Source organism: Salvelinus alpinus, chromosome 4, assembly GCF_045679555.1.
Source record: "Salvelinus alpinus chromosome 4, SLU_Salpinus.1, whole genome shotgun sequence".
NCBI lineage: Eukaryota > Metazoa > Chordata > Actinopteri > Salmoniformes > Salmonidae > Salvelinus > Salvelinus alpinus.
This window is the reverse complement of record NC_092089.1, coordinates 10,277,847-10,296,300: the sequence shown is the minus strand read 5'-3', so window position 1 is coordinate 10,296,300 and position 18,454 is coordinate 10,277,847. Positions and strand designations below refer to the sequence as shown.

The 18,454-nt window shown below is 42.3% G+C and overlaps 1 protein-coding gene and 1 long non-coding RNA gene across 2 annotated transcripts; both read left to right on the top strand.

Moving 5' to 3' along the window:
- Positions 1 to 1,613: 1,613 nt before the first annotated feature.
- Positions 1,614 to 2,872, top strand: LOC139572837 (uncharacterized). The gene is made up of 2 exons (XR_011674498.1): positions 1,614 to 2,296; positions 2,332 to 2,872. It is a non-coding gene; the product is annotated as an uncharacterized lncRNA (long non-coding RNA).
- Positions 2,873 to 15,186: 12,314 nt separating this feature from the next.
- Positions 15,187 to 16,584, top strand: LOC139572263 (uro-adherence factor A-like). Its single transcript, XM_071394907.1, has one exon. It carries the CDS (start codon positions 15,187 to 15,189, stop codon positions 16,582 to 16,584), a length of 1,398 nt encoding a protein of 465 aa, XP_071251008.1.
- Positions 16,585 to 18,454: the final 1,870 nt, after the last annotated feature.

Here is an 18,454-nt window from a genome sequence, read left to right as displayed (position 1 = left end):
TTACATCTGTTGTTTGGTTTAGTCATTTACATCTGTTGTCTGGTTTAGTCATTTACATCTGTTGTCTGGTTTAGTCATTTACATCTGTTGTCTGGTTTAGTCATTTACATCTGTTGTTTGGTTTAGTCATTTACATCTGTTGTCTGGTTTAGTCATCTGTTGTCTGGTTTAGTCATTTACATCTGTTGTCTGGTTTAGTCATTTACATCTGTTGTCTGGTTTAGTCATTTACATCTGTTGTCTGGTTTAGTCATTTACATCTGTTGTCTGGTTTAGTCATCTGTTGTCTGGTTTAGTCATCTGTTGTCTGGTTTAGTCATTTACATCTGTTGTCTGGTTTAGTCATTTACATCTGTTGTTTGGTTTAGTCATTTACATCTGTTGTCTGGTTTAGTCATTTACATCTGTTGTCTGGTTTAGTCATTTACATCTGTTGTCTGGTTTAGTCATTTACATCTGTTGTCTGGTTTAGTCATTTACATCTGTTGTTTGGTTTAGTCATTTACATCTGTTGTCTGGTTTAGTCATCTGTTGTCTGGTTTAGTCATTTACATCTGTTGTCTGGTTTAGTCATTTACATCTGTTGTCTGGTTTAGTCATTTACATCTGTTGTCTGGTTTAGTCATTTACATCTGTTGTCTGGTTTAGTCATTTACATCTGTTGTCTGGTTTAGTCATTTACATCTGTTGTCTGGTTTAGTCATTTACATCTGTTGTCTGGTTTAGTCATTTACATCTGTTGTCTGGTTTAGTCATTTACATCTGTTGTCTGGTTTAGTCATTTACATCTGTTGTCTGGTTTAGTCATTTACATCTGTTGTCTGGTTTAGTCATTTACATCTGTTGTCTGGTTTAGTCATTTACATCTGTTGTCTGGTTTAGTCATTTACATCTGTTGTTTGGTTTAGTCATTTACATCTGTTGTCTGGTTTAGTCATTTACATCTGTTGTCTGGTTTAGTCATTTACATCTGTTGTCTGGTTTAGTCATTTACATCTGTTGTCTGGTTTAGTCATTTACATCTGTTGTTTGGTTTAGTCATTTACATCTGTTGTCTGGTTTAGTCATTTACATCTGTTGTCTGGTTTAGTCATTTACATCTGTTGTCTGGTTTAGTCATTTACATCTGTTGTCTGGTTTAGTCATTTACATCTGTTGTCTGGTTTAGTCATTTACATCTGTTGTCTGGTTTAGTCATTTACATCTGTTGTCTGGTTTAGTCATTTACATCTGTTGTCTGGTTTAGTCATTTACATCTGTTGTCTGGTTTAGTCATTTACATCTGTTGTCTGGTTTAGTCATTTACATCTGTTGTCTGGTTTAGTCATTTACATCTGTTGTTTGGTTTAGTCATTTACATCTGTTGTCTGGTTTAGTCATTTACATCTGTTGTTTGGTTTAGTCATTTACATCTGTTGTCTGGTTTAGTCATCTGTTGTCTGGTTTAGTCATTTACATCTGTTGTCTGGTTTAGTCATTTACATCTGTTGTCTGGTTTAGTCATTTACATCTGTTGTCTGGTTTAGTCATTTACATCTGTTGTCTGGTTTAGTCATTTACATCTGTTGTCTGGTTTAGTCATTTACATCTGTTGTCTGGTTTAGTCATTTACATCTGTTGTCTGGTTTAGTCATTTACATCTGTTGTCTGGTTTAGTCATTTACATCTGTTGTCTGGTTTAGTCATTTACATCTGTTGTCTTGAGTCTGCCCGCCCCTGTTGCTATTAGCACCTTGTCAATCAGGATGTGATGTCGTCTCTCTGTCCTACCCTGCTGTTTTCTCACCGGGTCAATCAGGATGTGATGTCGTCTCTCCGTCCTACCCTGCTGTTTTCTCACCTTGTCAATCAGGATGTGATGTCGTCTCTCTGTCCTACCCTGCTGTTTTCTCACCGTGTCAATCAGGATGTGATGTCGTCTCTCTGTCCTACCCTGCTGTTTTCTCACCTTGTTTTACCCCTGTTGCTATAGCACCTTGTCAATCAGGATGTGATGTCATCTCTCTGTCCTACCCTGCTGTTTTCTCACCTTGTTTTACCCCTGTTGCTATAGCACCTTGTCAATCAGGATGTGATGTCGTCTCTCCGTCCTACCCTGCTGTTTTACACTTAAACAACTGTTGCAGTAAAACATTAGATTGATTGATTAGCATATTCCTTTCTCCGTCCCACAGCTGTCCGGTGGTTGGCTGTAGCAACACGGACGTGAAGCAGGGAGACCTGATCCTAGATCAGATTATGAGGAGACAGATCCAGAAGAGGTAGACTACCAAGGCATAATTCTGGTCCAGAAGAGGTAGACTACCAAAGCATAATTCTGGTCCAGAAGAGGTAGACTACCAAGACACGATTCTGGGGTACGCCACTCATCAATCCTGACAATAATAATTGGACTTTTAATTAATTGAGGATAAAACATGACTTTTTGTTGTTGTTGTTTTGACCAAATGTTATCTTGTTGCTGTGTCTGATCGTATTTGTTCGTCACAGAAATTGCTCTATTCAGGAATGTTATATAACAAAACCTCTCTTTATTTATACTTAAGGGAGTTTTCTTTTTCAGTCAGTTCAATAAAGGATTTTGATACAATTTACCTATCAATAAATTTATTGGTTGCACTTCAGAGAACAGTGGGGGCGTCAGGCAGGGTAGCCTAGTGGTTAGAGGGGGAGGCAGGTAGCTTAGTGGTTAGAGAGTTGGACTAGTAACCGAAAGGTTGCTAGATCGAATCCCCGAGCTGACAAGGTACAAATCTGTTGTTCTGCCCCTGAACAAGGCAGTTAACCCACTGTTCCCCGGGTAGGCCGTCATTGTAAATAAGAATTTGCTCTTAACTGACTTGCCTAGTTAAATAAAAAAAATCCTATGCCATTGGTGTTGAGAACCTGCAGTTACTGTAATAGACCACTGGGGGGCAGTGTCGTCCCTGGAATATACCGCAAAGGGATCAGGAGAGGTGACTCAGGTCATGAAGAGAGAAGCTGGATAATCAGCCTAGTTAATCTGAGAGAGTTGGGCTAAATGAATCAGAGAAGTGGATTTTTTTTCTAAATACTTACACACGACAGAAAGATCATGTCTGTAAACATACAAAGTGATGATCGAATATCTATTTTCAGTTCCATCCTAAAAGTAGACCATTTCATTGTGTGAAATCTGTGAATCAATTCAGTTGAGTGATTTAAATCTGTTTCCTCTCCTGCCTCTCCTCCCCTGCCTCTCCTCTCCTGCCTCTACCCCTGCCTCTCCTCTCCTGCCTCCGTGTAAACTGAAGACTCTTTGTTCACAGGACAGAAACAGTGTGTGCTGAGATGGAACTAGGTGAAGCTAATCTTTTAATAATCTTACGTCAGGTTTTTTAATAAGATTTCAGATGCAGCTTGCTTATTGTTTCTCCCCCCCTCATCTATGGCTGTGTTCCAAATTACACCCTATTCCTTGTGTAGTGCACTACTATTGACCAGGGCCCATGGGGTGTCGTTTGGGACGTAGCCTCTTAAAGGGTAGGGCATGCCGTACTAACCATTTGCAGACAGAATTGAGAGAGCGGAGAAATGATTTACAGACAAACGATACAATTTCTTTTTTAGTAATTTATTCACATTAAATCTGGGTTAGTTTTGTATTAAAAATCCATGTTGTCTGCTCGTCTTCAATGTAGTTACATCACAGTTAATTTCACAGCAGTTTAGTTTGTGTTGGCAAACCAATGGAGACTCACCATTAGAGCCAGCCTGTCCAATCTCTTAAAACTATATGAATACAGATTTCAGGAAGTAACTCTTTTTAAAACCATATGAATACAGTTTTCAGGAAGTGACTACTTTTTAAAACTTTATGAATACAGATTTCAGGAAGTGACTACTTTTATGAAACTATTTGATTGGCTGCCTTCAATCTTCAACCAATCTCTGACAGTCATATTTGATCTACACAATACATTTATTTCTGAACATTTTGTCAATGTCCACTCTCCTGACTGTCCTTTGCCCCATGTGTAGATAATCAAGTCAAACCAATGATATTTGTTACAGATAAGTATGAATAAGTTACGACACTCAACTACAGTATGACTCTTTCAACATGCCCCTGAAAGGGTCGAAAGCTGCACTTTATTATGATACCTGAAAATACCGCAGCGCAATTCAAAGCCATTTTGTAAACATTATAAACATCAAGTTGGATGCTTAGCAAAAACCAACTTGGAACCTTTTTGTCCATCTGAGGGTTAAGTGTTCTTATTTCAAACACACTATTCCATCTTTAAAGGAATACTCCAGGAGTTTATCTACTTCCCCAGAGTCAGATGAACTCATGGATACCATTTTTATGTCTCGGTGTTCAGTATGAAGGACGTTGCTAACTAGCATTAGCGCAATGACTGGAAGTGTATGGGTATTAGCAGATATCCATATACTTCTAGCCATTGCGCAACTAGCGCTAGTTAGCCATTGCGCAACTAGCGCTAGTTAGCCATTGCGCAACTAGCGCTAGTTAGCCATTGCGCAACTAGCGCTAGTTAGCCATTGCGCAACTAGCGCTAGTTAGCCATTGCGCAACTAGCGCTAGTTAGCCATTGCGCAACTAGCGCTAGTTAGCAACCTCCTTCAAACTGCACGCAGACAACTTGTTTCCACAAGTTCATCTGATTCTGGGGAGGTAGATAAAGGACCTCATTTGCCAAGAATCCCCAAGTATCCCTTCAAAAGGGACAGTTTACTAGGAACACAAACTAACATGATTATCCACCTACCTTGGCTGTAGTTGATTCAAGACGACAGTTTTTGGGGATATTTAGTTTCCTTTCGACACTTAATAGTCCTATTTTGTTACTGTTCGCGTTCTCGATAACACTTAATAACACACCGTTCTGGTGCCTGTGTAATACACCTGGTAATGACTTTTTGGAGCAGCATATTGTTACATAATATTTTGGGTAATTGCATGTTAATTGCATAGCGATGAGCTGAGTTTTTTTTCCAACTAATGTACAGAAGGAATAGTGACGGTTCCTTATTCCACTTTATGTAAATGACTCCATTATGATGTCATAATAAAGACATTTCCAACGTTCTATGTCCTCTTAACAACAATGGCGCTGTCGTCATAATCACAAAGTTACTACACTTGTATACGAACCGGATGTCGTGTGTTATGGCTCACTCATTGTGAAGAAAATATATATATATATATTTGTTAGACCACTTTTGCAGTTTCAAAATGACTATGTTGATTCTATGTCCCTCATGTATTTAATTATAGTCTTTATGGTATATTAATATCTGAGAGTGCTCCAGTGTGTTAAAATGATCATATATTTAGACTCATTCAAACTAACTGTTGTCGTTTTTAGGTTCTTCCAGCAAATATTTGTTATTATTTAAATTTCTTCAAATAACTTCTATGTTATTTATATTGTATTTATATTTTATTTTTAATCCCGGGCCCCGTCCCCGCAGGAGGTCTTTTGCCTTTTGGTAGGCCGTCATTGTAAATAAGAATTTGTTCTTAACTGACTTGCCCTAGTCAACTAAAGGATACATAAATAAAATATGCATTCAAATACATTCAAATATTGTTTGGTTTTCCTAAAGGTATTCCAAATAAGTTAAAATCTTTTACCTGAGACCTGTATTTGAATATAAAAAATAAAATAAAAAGTTGCATTTTAGTTTAAACTATATTTGACTACCTTGAGTATTTGAAAAGTTGTAATTTTCAAATAAACTATAAAATGCAACTATTTTCTGCCCGATCTGGTGTACTACTTTGACTAGTGCCCATGCCCTATGAGCACTGGTCAAGTTAGTACGCTTGTAGGGAATAGGTGCCATTTGGGACGTAAGAAACTGCTCAGGCTAAAACGCATGCAATGGAAAGTAGATAAGACTAGATACTGGCACGACCCTGGGTTTATAAGCGCGGATAGCGCGCCGGACTTCGGGCTAGAAGGTCGAGGGTTCGAGACCTACTCCCTGCCTGTTTCATTACAATACTATACCTGGAACAGAACCGGTCCTGGAATCCTGTTAACCTGTTTTTAAGACAACAATAACTCCCAGCTCAGAGTAGGTTTTAGGATGTTGTTTAGACAAAATCAACTTATACTAAAAGTTTACCTCGGCTGGTAATCACGACAGTTTGAGGTACCGCAAAGGAAATATAGTGATGACGTTCAATGACATTGTTGCAAATGATGGGTAATAACCCATCGCTATAAGAGTGAATGTGGGACTGCACATGCAATGGTAAAACCTGTAATATCATTTTCGCCTGACACGATCGCTTTGCACACACTTAATTATTGACTAATATGTTGCCGTTTCTTTTAACCAATACTGATTGTTGTTAAAAGCGGAATTTTGACAATATTTTGCCGTTATATCAACACACTCGCGTTACTCCCGTTTAACAACTATAAGTCGCTTTTTCCGCAGTAGGAAAAATGGGGATACCGAGTCAGTTGCACAACGGAATCCATTCAACCGAAATGTGTCTTCCGCATTTAACACAACCCCCCTGATTCAGACATCAGACAAGTCACTTGCCGATAATGTTGCATACAGGTCTATACATACAGGTCAAAACATCAAAGTTAACACAAGCCATAGTTGCCTTCAAAAGCCTTATTGTTATTGCTTGGATAACTTTCTTTATCATGTTCATATTTTTTATTATTATTTGTATGCAGTGCGCACTGCGCAGTAAACCGGAGGACTCATTGAAGCCTGGTTGTAATTTTGACCCCCTAAAGGCGGACTCATCAACCAGACTCAGCCGCGGGCGGATTATTTTCCTCCAGCGGATTGGTAGGAGGGCAAGACCATAATTACTAATCATTTGTGGACTGCAAATTGACCGCAAGAAGCCCAAACAGAAAGAATGTTTGACTTAAAACATAAATATTTCAAACCTTGCTTACATTTGTATTCATCACTTGTCTCTCTCTATTATGTGTGAGAATACAAATTTCTCCAATTAAAATCACTTGGAGATGATTTCCTGCTGTTTCTACAGACTTATGTCCAACTATATCAATCAGAACAGAACACCTGTATCAATCCTACAATAGAGGGGACAGGACTGTAGAGACTGTACCTGGAACAGAACAGATCACCTGTATCAATCCTACAATAGAGGAGACAGGACTGTAGAGACTGTACCTGGAACAATACTACAATAGAGGGGACAGGACTGTAGAGACTGTACCTGGAACAGAACAGAACACCTGTATCAATCCTACAATAGAGGAGACAGGACTGTAGAGACTGTACTTGGAACAGAACAGAACACCTGTATCAATCCTACAATAGAGGGGACAGGACTGTAGAGACTGTACCTGGAACAGAACAGAACACCTGTATCAATCCTACAATAGAGGAGACAGGACTGTAGAGACTGTACTTGGAACAGAACAGAACACCTGTATTAATCCTACAATAGAGGGGACAGGACTGTAGAGACTGTACCTGGAACAGAACAGAACACCTGTATCAATACTACAATAGAGGTGACAGGACTGTAGAGACTGTACCTGGAACAGAACAGAACACCTGTATCAATCCTACAATAGGATGAACATGAGCAGAAAATGAGTTCTCTGGGGACGTTTGTTGTCTACAATTAGAAAAGTATGTTTGATCTGAGCGTTCTCCTTTCATCCCTCTGAACACCGTATCTCTCCTCATACAGAGACTGATGTTAGGCCACACATACAGTGGAGGGGATACACACACACACACACACACACACACACACACACACACACACACACACACACACACTCTCTCTCCTGGTATATCTCTGAAAGACAGTGTAGGAGTGTTTTATTGTGTCAGTGGGAGCCAATACCTGCCTCTCCTCTTCCTCCTCCTCCTCCATGTTCTTTCTCAACTCTCCTTATTTAACACCATAGGAATGTCCTCTAGATAGCAGCATGGGCACGAGGACAGTGTCTTTAGTCTCCAGTAGTGACCTTGACTATCAGAAGGGCCATTAGACCCCCTTAACTGTGTGTAGCTGCTACAGCGTCGGGAGGAGAGCCCTTTAACTGTCTCTCACTATAGCTGGCTGGCAATAGTGACTACATTTATGGGGAGAAATGAACAAGGGGACAGACAGCACATTTTAAGTAGCTAAACCCATTCAGAAAGTGCTTTAAAAAGGGTTTTCCCTGCTGCATTCTCTCTCTCTCTCTAAGTGGTTGTGTTCTGTTTGTGTGTGACTTCAGGACATCTCACCGACGTTGTGACTGATAGCAGCAGGCGCAGGAGGACAGCTGGGGGGATTGTCGAGTCTCCAGTACTTACCTTGACTATCAGAGGGTTTTTTTTCTAAGTGGGACCATTATATCCGTTGCCTGTGTACAGATACAGCATCGGGAGGAGAGACCTTCACCTGTCTCCATGACTGGCTGTATTACCATGTGTCAATGGCATTTCATCACACCACGTCTGTCCTGTTTATATCACATATCGACTTCATTTAAAAAATATATATATATAAATGTATTTAACCCTTTAACCAAGTCAGTTAAGAACAAATTCTTATTTACAATGACGGCCTACATCGGCCAAACCCGGACGACGCTGGGCCAATTGTACACCGACTTGATAGAGACAGTATTAACCAGGGCAAAGCATTGGGACTGGGAAATACATGAAACACTGTCTTTAGAGACTCAAATCACTCATCCATTTCTTTTAATAAGAAAACATTTCAAAAGGGGGTTTTTCCTTCACACACACACCCATCTTCCTAAATGGTTGTTTGCTGTGTGTGTGTGAGTGAGTGATTTTAGCACTTTTGTCCCAACAGGTTTTTAACACTGAGTCAGAGTAGTGTTCTGAGATCTTTTTAACACTGAGTCAGAGTAGTGTTCTGAGATCTTTTTAACACTGAGTCAGAGTAGTGTCCTGGCATCTTTTTAACACTGAGTCAGAGTAGTGTCCTGGCATCTTTTTAACACTGAGTCAGAGTAGCGTTTTGAGATCTTTTTAACACTGAGTCAGAGTAGTGTTCTGAGATCTTTTTAACACTGAGTCAGAGTAGTGTCCTGGCATCTTTTTAACACTGAGTCAGAGTAGTGTTTTGAGATCTTTTTAACACTGAGTCAGAGTAGTGTTCTGAGATCTTTTTAACACTGAGTCAGAGTAGTGTTCTGAGATCTTTTTAACACTGAGTCAGAGTAGTGTTCTGAGATCTTTTTAACACTGAGTCAGAGTAGTGTCCTGGCATCTTTTTAACACTGAGTCAGAGTAGTGTCCTGGCATCTTTTTAACACTGAGTCAGAGTAGTGTCCTGGCATCTTTTTAACACTGAGTCAGAGTAGTGTTTTGAGATCTTTTTAACACTGAGTCAGAGTAGTGTTCTGAGATCTTTTTAACACTGAGTCAGAGTAGTGTTCTGAGATCTTTTTAACACTGAGTCAGAGTAGTGTTCTGAGATCTTTTTAACACTGAGTCAGAGTAGTGTTCTGAGATCTTTTTAACACTGAGTCAGAGTAGTGTTCTGAGATCTTTTTAACACTGAGTCAGAGTAGTGTTCTGAGATCTTTTTAACACTGAGTCAGAGTAGTGTTCTGAGATCTTTTTAACACTGAGTCAGAGTAGTGTTCTGAGATCTATATTTAGAGATGCCCCCTCATGTGCTCCCCACCCCTCTGATCATCCGTCCTCTGCTTTCTGAACACTGGTCTCAGTCGACCACTATGACTTAGTTTACACTTCTAGCAAATGGATGTTACGGACAGACATCACGTTAGGCCAGTTTTTCCCTGACATTTCAAACAAAGAGAACTAAGGACACTTGTAGAAGTTTCAAGAAATCTTGTCGAATTCCACATTGTGTGAGGAACCCAGTGTACAAAACGCCAGATCTGTAATGCCTACAGGAGAATAGTGCCTATTTCCAACATAGAGGAAGATGCAAGGTTTTAGCATGACATTATCAGGTCAGGTGTCTTCTCTAGTTCCTTTAAGTTAGGTTCCAGACACTTCCGTAAACTGAAATGGCAGTTGTTTTTCACAACCCCTCAAACCTCTCTGAACAACCCATCCCGGATCCGGGATCATTGTCATCAGAAACGCTGACTAGCATAGCCTGGCCTAGCGCCACAGGGATATCATATAATATAATTTCATGAAATCACAAGTCCAATACAGCAAATGAAAGATAAACATCTTGTGAATCCAGCCAACATGTCCGATTTTTAAAAAATGTTTTACAGCGAAAACACAACATATATTTATGTTAGCTCACCACCATATCCCAAAAAACACAGCCATTTTTTCACAGCAAAGATAGCTTTCACAAAACCCACAAATAGAGATAAAATGAATCACTAACCTTTGAACAACTTCATCAGATGACAGTCATATGACATCATGTTATACAATACATTTATGTTTTGTTCGATAATGTGCATATTTATAGCCAGAAATCGTGGTTTTACATTGGCGCCATGTTCCCGAAATGCATTCAAAATAGCCAGAATAATTACAGAGAGCAACGTGAAATACAGAAATACTCATCATAAACTTTGATGAAAGATAAATGTTTAACATATAATTAAAGATACACTGGTTCTTAATGCAACCGCTGTGTTAGATTTAAAAAAATAACTTTAGTAAAAAGCACAGCATGCAATAATCTGAGACAGCGCTCAGCCATTCTCTGCCATGTTGGAGTCAACAGAAATACGAAATTACATCATAAATATTCCCTTACCTTTGATGATCTTTCATCAGAATGCAGTGCCAGGAATCCTAGTTCCACAATAAATCATTTTTTTGTTTTCTAATGTCCATTACTTCTGTCGAATTAGCAACTTTGGCTAGCATGTGTAGTTCACGTGTCCATAGAACTTTACGCTAATGAACGAAAACTTCAAAAAGTGATATTACAAATCGAATAAACTGGTCAAACTCAGTTGAGAATCAATCTTCAGGATGTTTTTCTCATATATATCCAATAACGTCCCAAACGGAGCATTTCTTCATGTCTATATAATCCATGGCAGAGAAGGACATCACATTCCCAGTGTGTGTGACCAAGAACTGGCAATCTGCCTGACCTGTCACTCCAATGGCTCTCATCCGGTCCCACATCAAGCTAGACGCTTCATTCCACGTTCTACTGCCTGTTGACATCTAGTGGAAGGCGTATGAAGTGCATACAGATCCATAAATATAAGACATTTGAATAGGCGATGCCCCTCACAGCGACCCATTTCACTTCCTGTTTGGAAGTTTGCCTGCCATATGAGTTCTGTTTTACGCACAGATATAATTCAAACAGTTTTAGAAACTTCAGAGTGTTTTCTATCCAATAGTAATAATAATATGCATATCATATGATCTAGGACAGAGTACGAGGCCGTTCAATTTGGGCACCAATTCATCCAAAAGTGAAAATGTCGCCCCCTAGTTCTAAGAAGTTTTAACTCTTTCTTGGCAGGCGACCAGCAGTGGGTTTATAGTTGGTTGGGTTAATAGCTAGCAGTACTTCCTGGTAGCAGTGGGTTTATAGTTGGTTGGGTTATTAGTAGTACTTCCTGGTAGCAGTGGGTTTATAGTTGGTTGGGTTGTTAGCAGTACTTCCTGGTAGCAGTGGGTTTATAGTTGGTTGGGTTATTAGCAGTACTTCCTGGTAGCAGTGGGTTTATAGTTGGTTGGGTTAATAGCTAGTGTTTCCTTCCTGGTAGCAGTGGGTTTATAGTTGGTTGGGTTAGTAGCTAGCAGTACTTCCTGGTAGCAGTGTGTTTATAGTTGGTTGGGTTATTAGCAGTACTTCCTGGTAGCAGTGGGTTTATAGTTGGTTAGGTTATTAGCAGTACTTCCGGGTAGCAGTGGGTTTATAGTTGGTTGGGTTATTAGCAGTACTTCCTGGTAGCAGTGGGTTTATAGTTGGTTGGGTTATTAGCAGTACTTCCTGGTAGCAGTGGGTTTATAGTTGGTTGGGTTATTAGCAGTACTTCCGGGTAGCAGTGTGTTTATAGTTGGTTGGGTTATTAGCAGTACTTCCTGGTAGCAGTGGGTTTATAGTTGGTTGGGTTATTAGCAGTACTTTCTGGTAGCAGTGTGTTTATAGTTGGTTGGGTTATTAGCAGTACTTCCTGGTAGCAGTGGGTTTATAGTTGGTTAGGTTATTAGCAGTACTTCCGGGTAGCAGTGGGTTTATAGTTGGTTAGGTTATTAGCAGTACTTCCTGGTAGCAGTGGGTTTATAGTTGGTTGGGTTATTAGCAGTACTTCCTGGTAGCAGTGTGTTTATAGTTGGTTGGGTTATTAGCAGTACTTCCTGGTAGCAGTGGGTTTATAGTTGGTTAGGTTATTAGCAGTACTTCCGGGTAGCAGTGTGTTTATAGTTGGTTGGGTTATTAGCAGTACTTCCTGGTAGCAGTGGGTTTATAGTTGGTTGGGTTATTAGTAGTACTTCCTGGTAGCAGTGGGTTTATAGTTGGTTGGGTTGTTAGCAGTACTTCCTGGTAGCAGTGGGTTTATAGTTGGTTGGGTTATTAGCAGTACTTCCTGGTAGCAGTGGGTTTATAGTTGGTTGGGTTAATAGCTAGTGTTTCCTTCCTGGTAGCAGTGGGTTTATAGTTGGTTGGGTTAATAGCTAGCAGTACTTCCTGGTAGCAGTGTGTTTATAGTTGGTTGGGTTATTAGCAGTACTTCCTGGTAGCAGTGGGTTTATAGTTGGTTACGTTATTAGCAGTACTTCCGGGTAGCAGTGGGTTTATAGTTGGTTGGGTTATTAGCAGTACTTCCTGGTAGCAGTGGGTTTATAGTTGGTTGGGTTATTAGCAGTACTTCCTGGTAGCAGTGTGTTTATAGTTGGTTGGGTTATTTGCAGTACTTCCTGGTAGCAGTGGGTTTATAGTTGGTTAGGTTATTAGCAGTACTTCCGGGTAGCAGTGTGTTTATAGTTGGTTGGGTTATTAGCAGTACTTCCTGGTAGCAGTGGGTTTATAGTTGGTTAGGTTATTAGCAGTACTTCCGGGTAGCAGTGGGTTTATAGTTGGTTGGGTTATTAGCATTACTTTCTGGTAGCAGTGGGTTTATAGTTGGTTGGGTTATTAGCAGCTCTTAGCAGTTCAGCTCCCCATCCAACCTATCAGAGCTTGAGAGGATCTGCAGAGAAGAATGGGAGAAACTCCCCAAATACAGGTGTGCCAAGCTTGTAGCGTCATACCCAAGAAGAATCGAGGATGTAATCGCTGCCAAAAGTGTTTCAACAAAGTACTGAGTAACCCCCATACGCCTGAATACTTTCCGAATGCCCTGTAGACACACAAACACACGTATAACCTGGTGGGGGACTTAATTCAGTCCCAATCAACATCCTATTTTCACTAACCCCTAACCCCTTACCCTTAACCTTAAACCTAACCCTTAACCTTAACCCGAAAATGTAACCTTAAACCTAACCCTTAACCCTTAACCCTAACCCTTACCCTTAACCCGAAAACTTAACCTTAACCCAAAAACGTAATCTTAACCCTAAACCCTAACCCTTAACCTTAACCCGAAAACTTAACCTTAAACCTACCCCTTAACCTTAACCCGAAAATGTAACCTTAAACCTAACCCTTAACCTTAACCCGAATACGTAACCTTAAACCTACCCTTAACCCGAAAACTTAACCTTAACCTTAACCCGAAAATGTAACCTTAAACCTAACCCTTAACCTTAACCCGAATACGTAACCTTAAACCTACCCTTAACCCGAAAACTTAACCTTAACCTTTAACCTTAACCCGAAAATGTAACCTTAAACCTAACCCTAGCTCCTAACACTGAACACAATTCTAACCTGAACTCTAAACCTCCTTGAAATAGCTTTTTACCTTTTTGTTTGTTTACTATTCGTGTGGAGACTTCCGGTCCCCACAAGTATAGTTAAACACGTACACACACACTCAACTAACTAGCCAACCAGATATTTGTGGAATTAGTCCATAACCTCCTGCATAGGTCACAAGCTCTTTTTAAATCTCGTAAACTTCGAGTGAACTGTTGCTCACAAAACCGCCTCTTTCATGATCCTGAAGCAATAGGGCAATAATACCATTTAGACCAACTATGAAACTAACACCTCACCGCAGGGAAACAACAAGAGAGATCACCTCATAGCAGGGAAAAAATAAGAAGAGAGGTCACCTCACAGCGGGGAAACAATGAGAAGAGAGGTCACCTCATAGCAGGGAAACAACAAGAGAGTTCACCTCACCGCAGGGAAACAATACGAAGAGAGGTCACCCCATAGCAGGGAAACAATACGAAGAGAGGTCACCCCACCACAGGGAAACAATAAGAGAGGTCACCTCACAGCAGGGAAACAAGAAGAAGAGAGGTCACCTCACAGCACGGAAACAAGAAGAAGAGAGGTCACCTCAGAGCAGGGAAACAATAAGAAGAGAGGTCACCTCATAGCAGGGAAACAACAACAAGAGAGGTCACCTCATAGCAGAGAAACAATAAGAAGAGAGGTCACCTCATAGCAGGGAAACAATAAGAAGAGAGATCACCTCATAGCAGGGAAACAATAAGAAGAGAGGTCACCTCATAGCAGGGAAACAATAAGAAGAGAGAACACCTCATAGTAGGGAAACAATAAGAAGAGAGGTCACCTCACCGCAGGGAAACATTAAGAAGAGAGGTCACCTCATAGCAGGGAAACAATAAGAAGAGAGGTCACCTCACAGCAGGGAAACAATACGAAGAGAGGTCACCTCACAGCAGGGAAACAATAAGAAGAGAGGTCACCTCATAGCAGGGAAACAATACGAAGAGAGGTCACCGCATAGCAGGGAAACAATAAGAAGAGAGGTCACCTCATAGCAGGGAAACAATAAGAAGAGAGGTCACCCCATATCAGGGAAACAATAAGAAGAGAGGTCACCTCATAACAGGGAAACAATAAGAAGAGAGGTCACCTCATAGCATGGGAACAATACGAAGAGAGGTCACCCCATAGCAGTGAAACAACAAGAAGAGACGTTACCTCAGCAGGGAAACAAAATAACTAGGTAAAGAGCACCGTACGTCACGGTAACTCACAGTTAGATAAAAGGTTCATCCCTGAGTGGGAAGGCGGTGTTTACAGTTGTCTGCTTACCGGCCAGGTCACAGTGAACTGATGAAGCAGAGTAGGCTAAGATTAGTAAGACATATATCTGAAGAATGGAAGTAGAGCAGAGCCAGGAGGACTGTAATAACACTCTGATCCAGTCCCAGTCTCTGGAAGTAGAGCAGAGCCAGGAGGACTGTGATAACACTCTGATTCAGTCCCAGTCTCTGGAAGCAGAGCAGAGCCAGGAGGACTGTGATAACACTCTGATTCAGTCCCAGTCTCTGGAAGCAGAGCAGAGCCAGGAGGACTGTGATAACACTCTGATCCAGTCCCAGTCTCTGGAAGCAGAGCAGAGCCAGGAGGACTGTGTTAACACTCTGATCCAGTCCCAGTCTCTGGAAGTAGAGCAGAGCCAGGAGGACTGTGTTAACACTCTGATCCAGTCCCAGTCTCTGGAAGTAGAGCAGAGCCAGGAGGACTGTGTTAACACTCTGATCCAGTCCCAGTCTCTGGAAGTAGAGCAGAGCCAGGAGGACTGTGTTAACACTCTGATCCAGTCCCAGTCTCTGGAAGTAGAGCAGAGCCAGGAGGACTGTGTTAACACTCTGATCCAGTCCCAGTCTCTGGAAGTAGAGCAGAGCCAGGAGGACTGTGTTAACACTCTGATCCAGTCCCAGTCTCTGGAAGTAGAGCAGAGCCAGGAGGACTGTGTTAACACTCTGATCCAGTCCCAGTCTCTGGAAGTAGAGCAGAGCCAGGAGGACTGTGTTAACACTCTGATCCAGTCCCAGTCTCTGGAAGTAGAGCAGAGCCAGGAGGACTGTGTTAACACTCTGATCCAGTCCCAGTCTCTGGAAGTAGTGCAGAGCCAGGAGGACTGTGATAACACTCTGATTCAGTCCCAGTCTCTGGAAGCAGAGCAGAGCCAGGAGGACTGTGATAACACTCTGATTCAGTCCCAGTCTCTGGAAGTAGAGCAGAGCCAGGAGGACTGTGATAACACTCTGATTCAGTCCCAGTCTCTGGAAGTAGTGCAGAGCCAGGAGGACTGTGATAACACTCTGATTCAGTCCCAGTCTCTGGAAGTAGAGCAGAGCCAGGAGGACTGTGAGAACACTCTGATCCAGTCCCAGTCTCTGGAAGCAGAGCAGAGCCAGGAGGACTGTGATAACACTCTGATTCAGTCCCAGTCTCTGGAAGTAGAGCAGAGCCAGGAGGACTGTGTTAACACTCTGATCCAGTCCCAGTCTCTGGAAGTAGAGCAGAGCCAGGAGGACTGTGTTAACACTCTGATCCAGTCCCAGTCTCTGGAAGTAGTGCAGAGCCAGGAGGACTGTGATAACACTCTGATTCAGTCCCAGTCTCTGGAAGTAGAGCAGAGCCAGGAGGACTGTGTTAACACTCTGATCCAGTCCCAGTCTCTGGAAGTAGAGCAGAGCCAGGAGGACTGTGATAACACTGATTCAGTCCCAGTCTCTGGAAGCAGAGCAGAGCCAGGAGGACTGTGATAACACTCTGATTCAGTCCCAGTCTCTGGAAGCAGAGCAGAGCCAGGAGGACTGTGATAACACTCTGATTCAGTCCCAGACAGCTAGTCTTACTGGGGATCCCAGTTAGCCAACGCTAATGGTGACAGCTAGTCTTACTGGGGATCCCGGTTAGCCAACGCTAATGGTGACAGCTTGTCTTACTGGGGATCCCAGTTAGCCAACGCTAATGGTGACAGCTAGTCTTACTGGGGATCCCAGTTAGCCAACGCTAATGGTGACAGCTAGTCTTACTGGGGATCCCAGTTAGCCAACGCTAATGGTGACAGCTAGTCTTACTGGGGATCCCAGTTAGCCAACGCTAATGGTGACAGCTAGTCTTACTGGGGATCCCAGTTAGCCAACGCTAATGGTGACAGCTAGTCTTACTGGGGATCCCAGTTAGCCAACGCTAATGGTGACAGCTAGTCTTACTGGGGATCCCAGTTAGCCAACGCTAATGGTGACAGCTAGTCTTACTGGGGATCCCAGTTAGCCAACGCTAATGGTGACAGCTAGTCTTACTGGGGATCCCAGTTAGCCAACGCTAATGGTGACAGCTAGTCTTACTGGGGATCCCAGTTAGCCAACGCTAATGGTGACAGCTAGTCTTACTGGGGATCCCAGTTAGCCAACGCTAATGGTGACAGCTAGTCTTACTGGGGATCCCAGTTAGCCAACGCTAATGGTGACAGCTAGTCTTACTGGGGATCCCAGTTAGCCAACGCTAATGGTGACAGCTAGTCTTACTGGGGATCCCAGTTAGCCAACGCTAATGGTGACAGCTAGTCTTACTGGGGATCCCAGTTAGCCAACGCTAATGGTGACAGCTAGTCTTACTGGGGATCCCAGTTAGCCAACGCTAATGGTGACAGCTAGTCTTACTGGGGATCCCAGTTAGCCAACGCTAATGGTGACAGCTAGTCTTACTGGGGATCCCGTTTAGCCAGCGCTAATGGTGACAGCTAGTCTTACTGGGGATGCCAGTTAGCCAACACTAATGGTGACAGCTAGTCTTCCTGGGGATCCCAGTTAGCCAACACTAATGGTGACAGCTAGTCTTCCTGGGGATCCCAGTTAGCCAACGCTAATGGTGACGGCTAGTCTTACTGGGGATCCCAGTTAGCCAACGCTAATGATGACAGCTAGTCTTACTGGGGATCCCAGGTAGCCAACGCTAATGGTGACAGCTAGTCTTACTGGGGATCCCAGTTAGCCAACGCTAATGATGACAGCTAGTCTTACTGGGGATCCCAGGTAGCCAACGCTAATGGTGACAGCTAGTCTTACTGGGGATCCCAGGTAGCCAACGCTAATGATGACAGCTAGTCTTACTGGGGATCCCAGTTAGCCAACGCTAATGGTGACAGCTAGTCTTACTGGGGATCCCAGTTAGCCAACGCTAATGTAGTACATCTACACATCATACACACAACCAGTAGGTCACATGTCAGTACATACAACCAGTAGGTCACATGTCAGTACATACAACTAGTAGGTTGTGACCCCTGGTGTCACGTCTGGTGGGGCCTAGTATGTGTGTCAGAGCTGTGTGTAAGTTGAAATAACTTGGGATTTTCAACACATTAATGTTACTTATAAAAACAAGGAGTGATGCAGTCAGTCTCTCCTCAACTCTTAACAAAGAGAGAGAGTGGCAGCATAGTATCTATATCAGCCCTCTGATTACAATGAAGAGCAAGACGTGCCGCTCTGTTCTGGGTCGGCTGCAGCTGAACTAGGTGTTTCCTTGCAGCACTCGACAACACGACTGGACAGTAATCAAGATAAGGTATCCTGGAGTGTTGAGCCAGTCACTGAAAAGATTGCCGGGTTCAAATCCCCAAGCCGA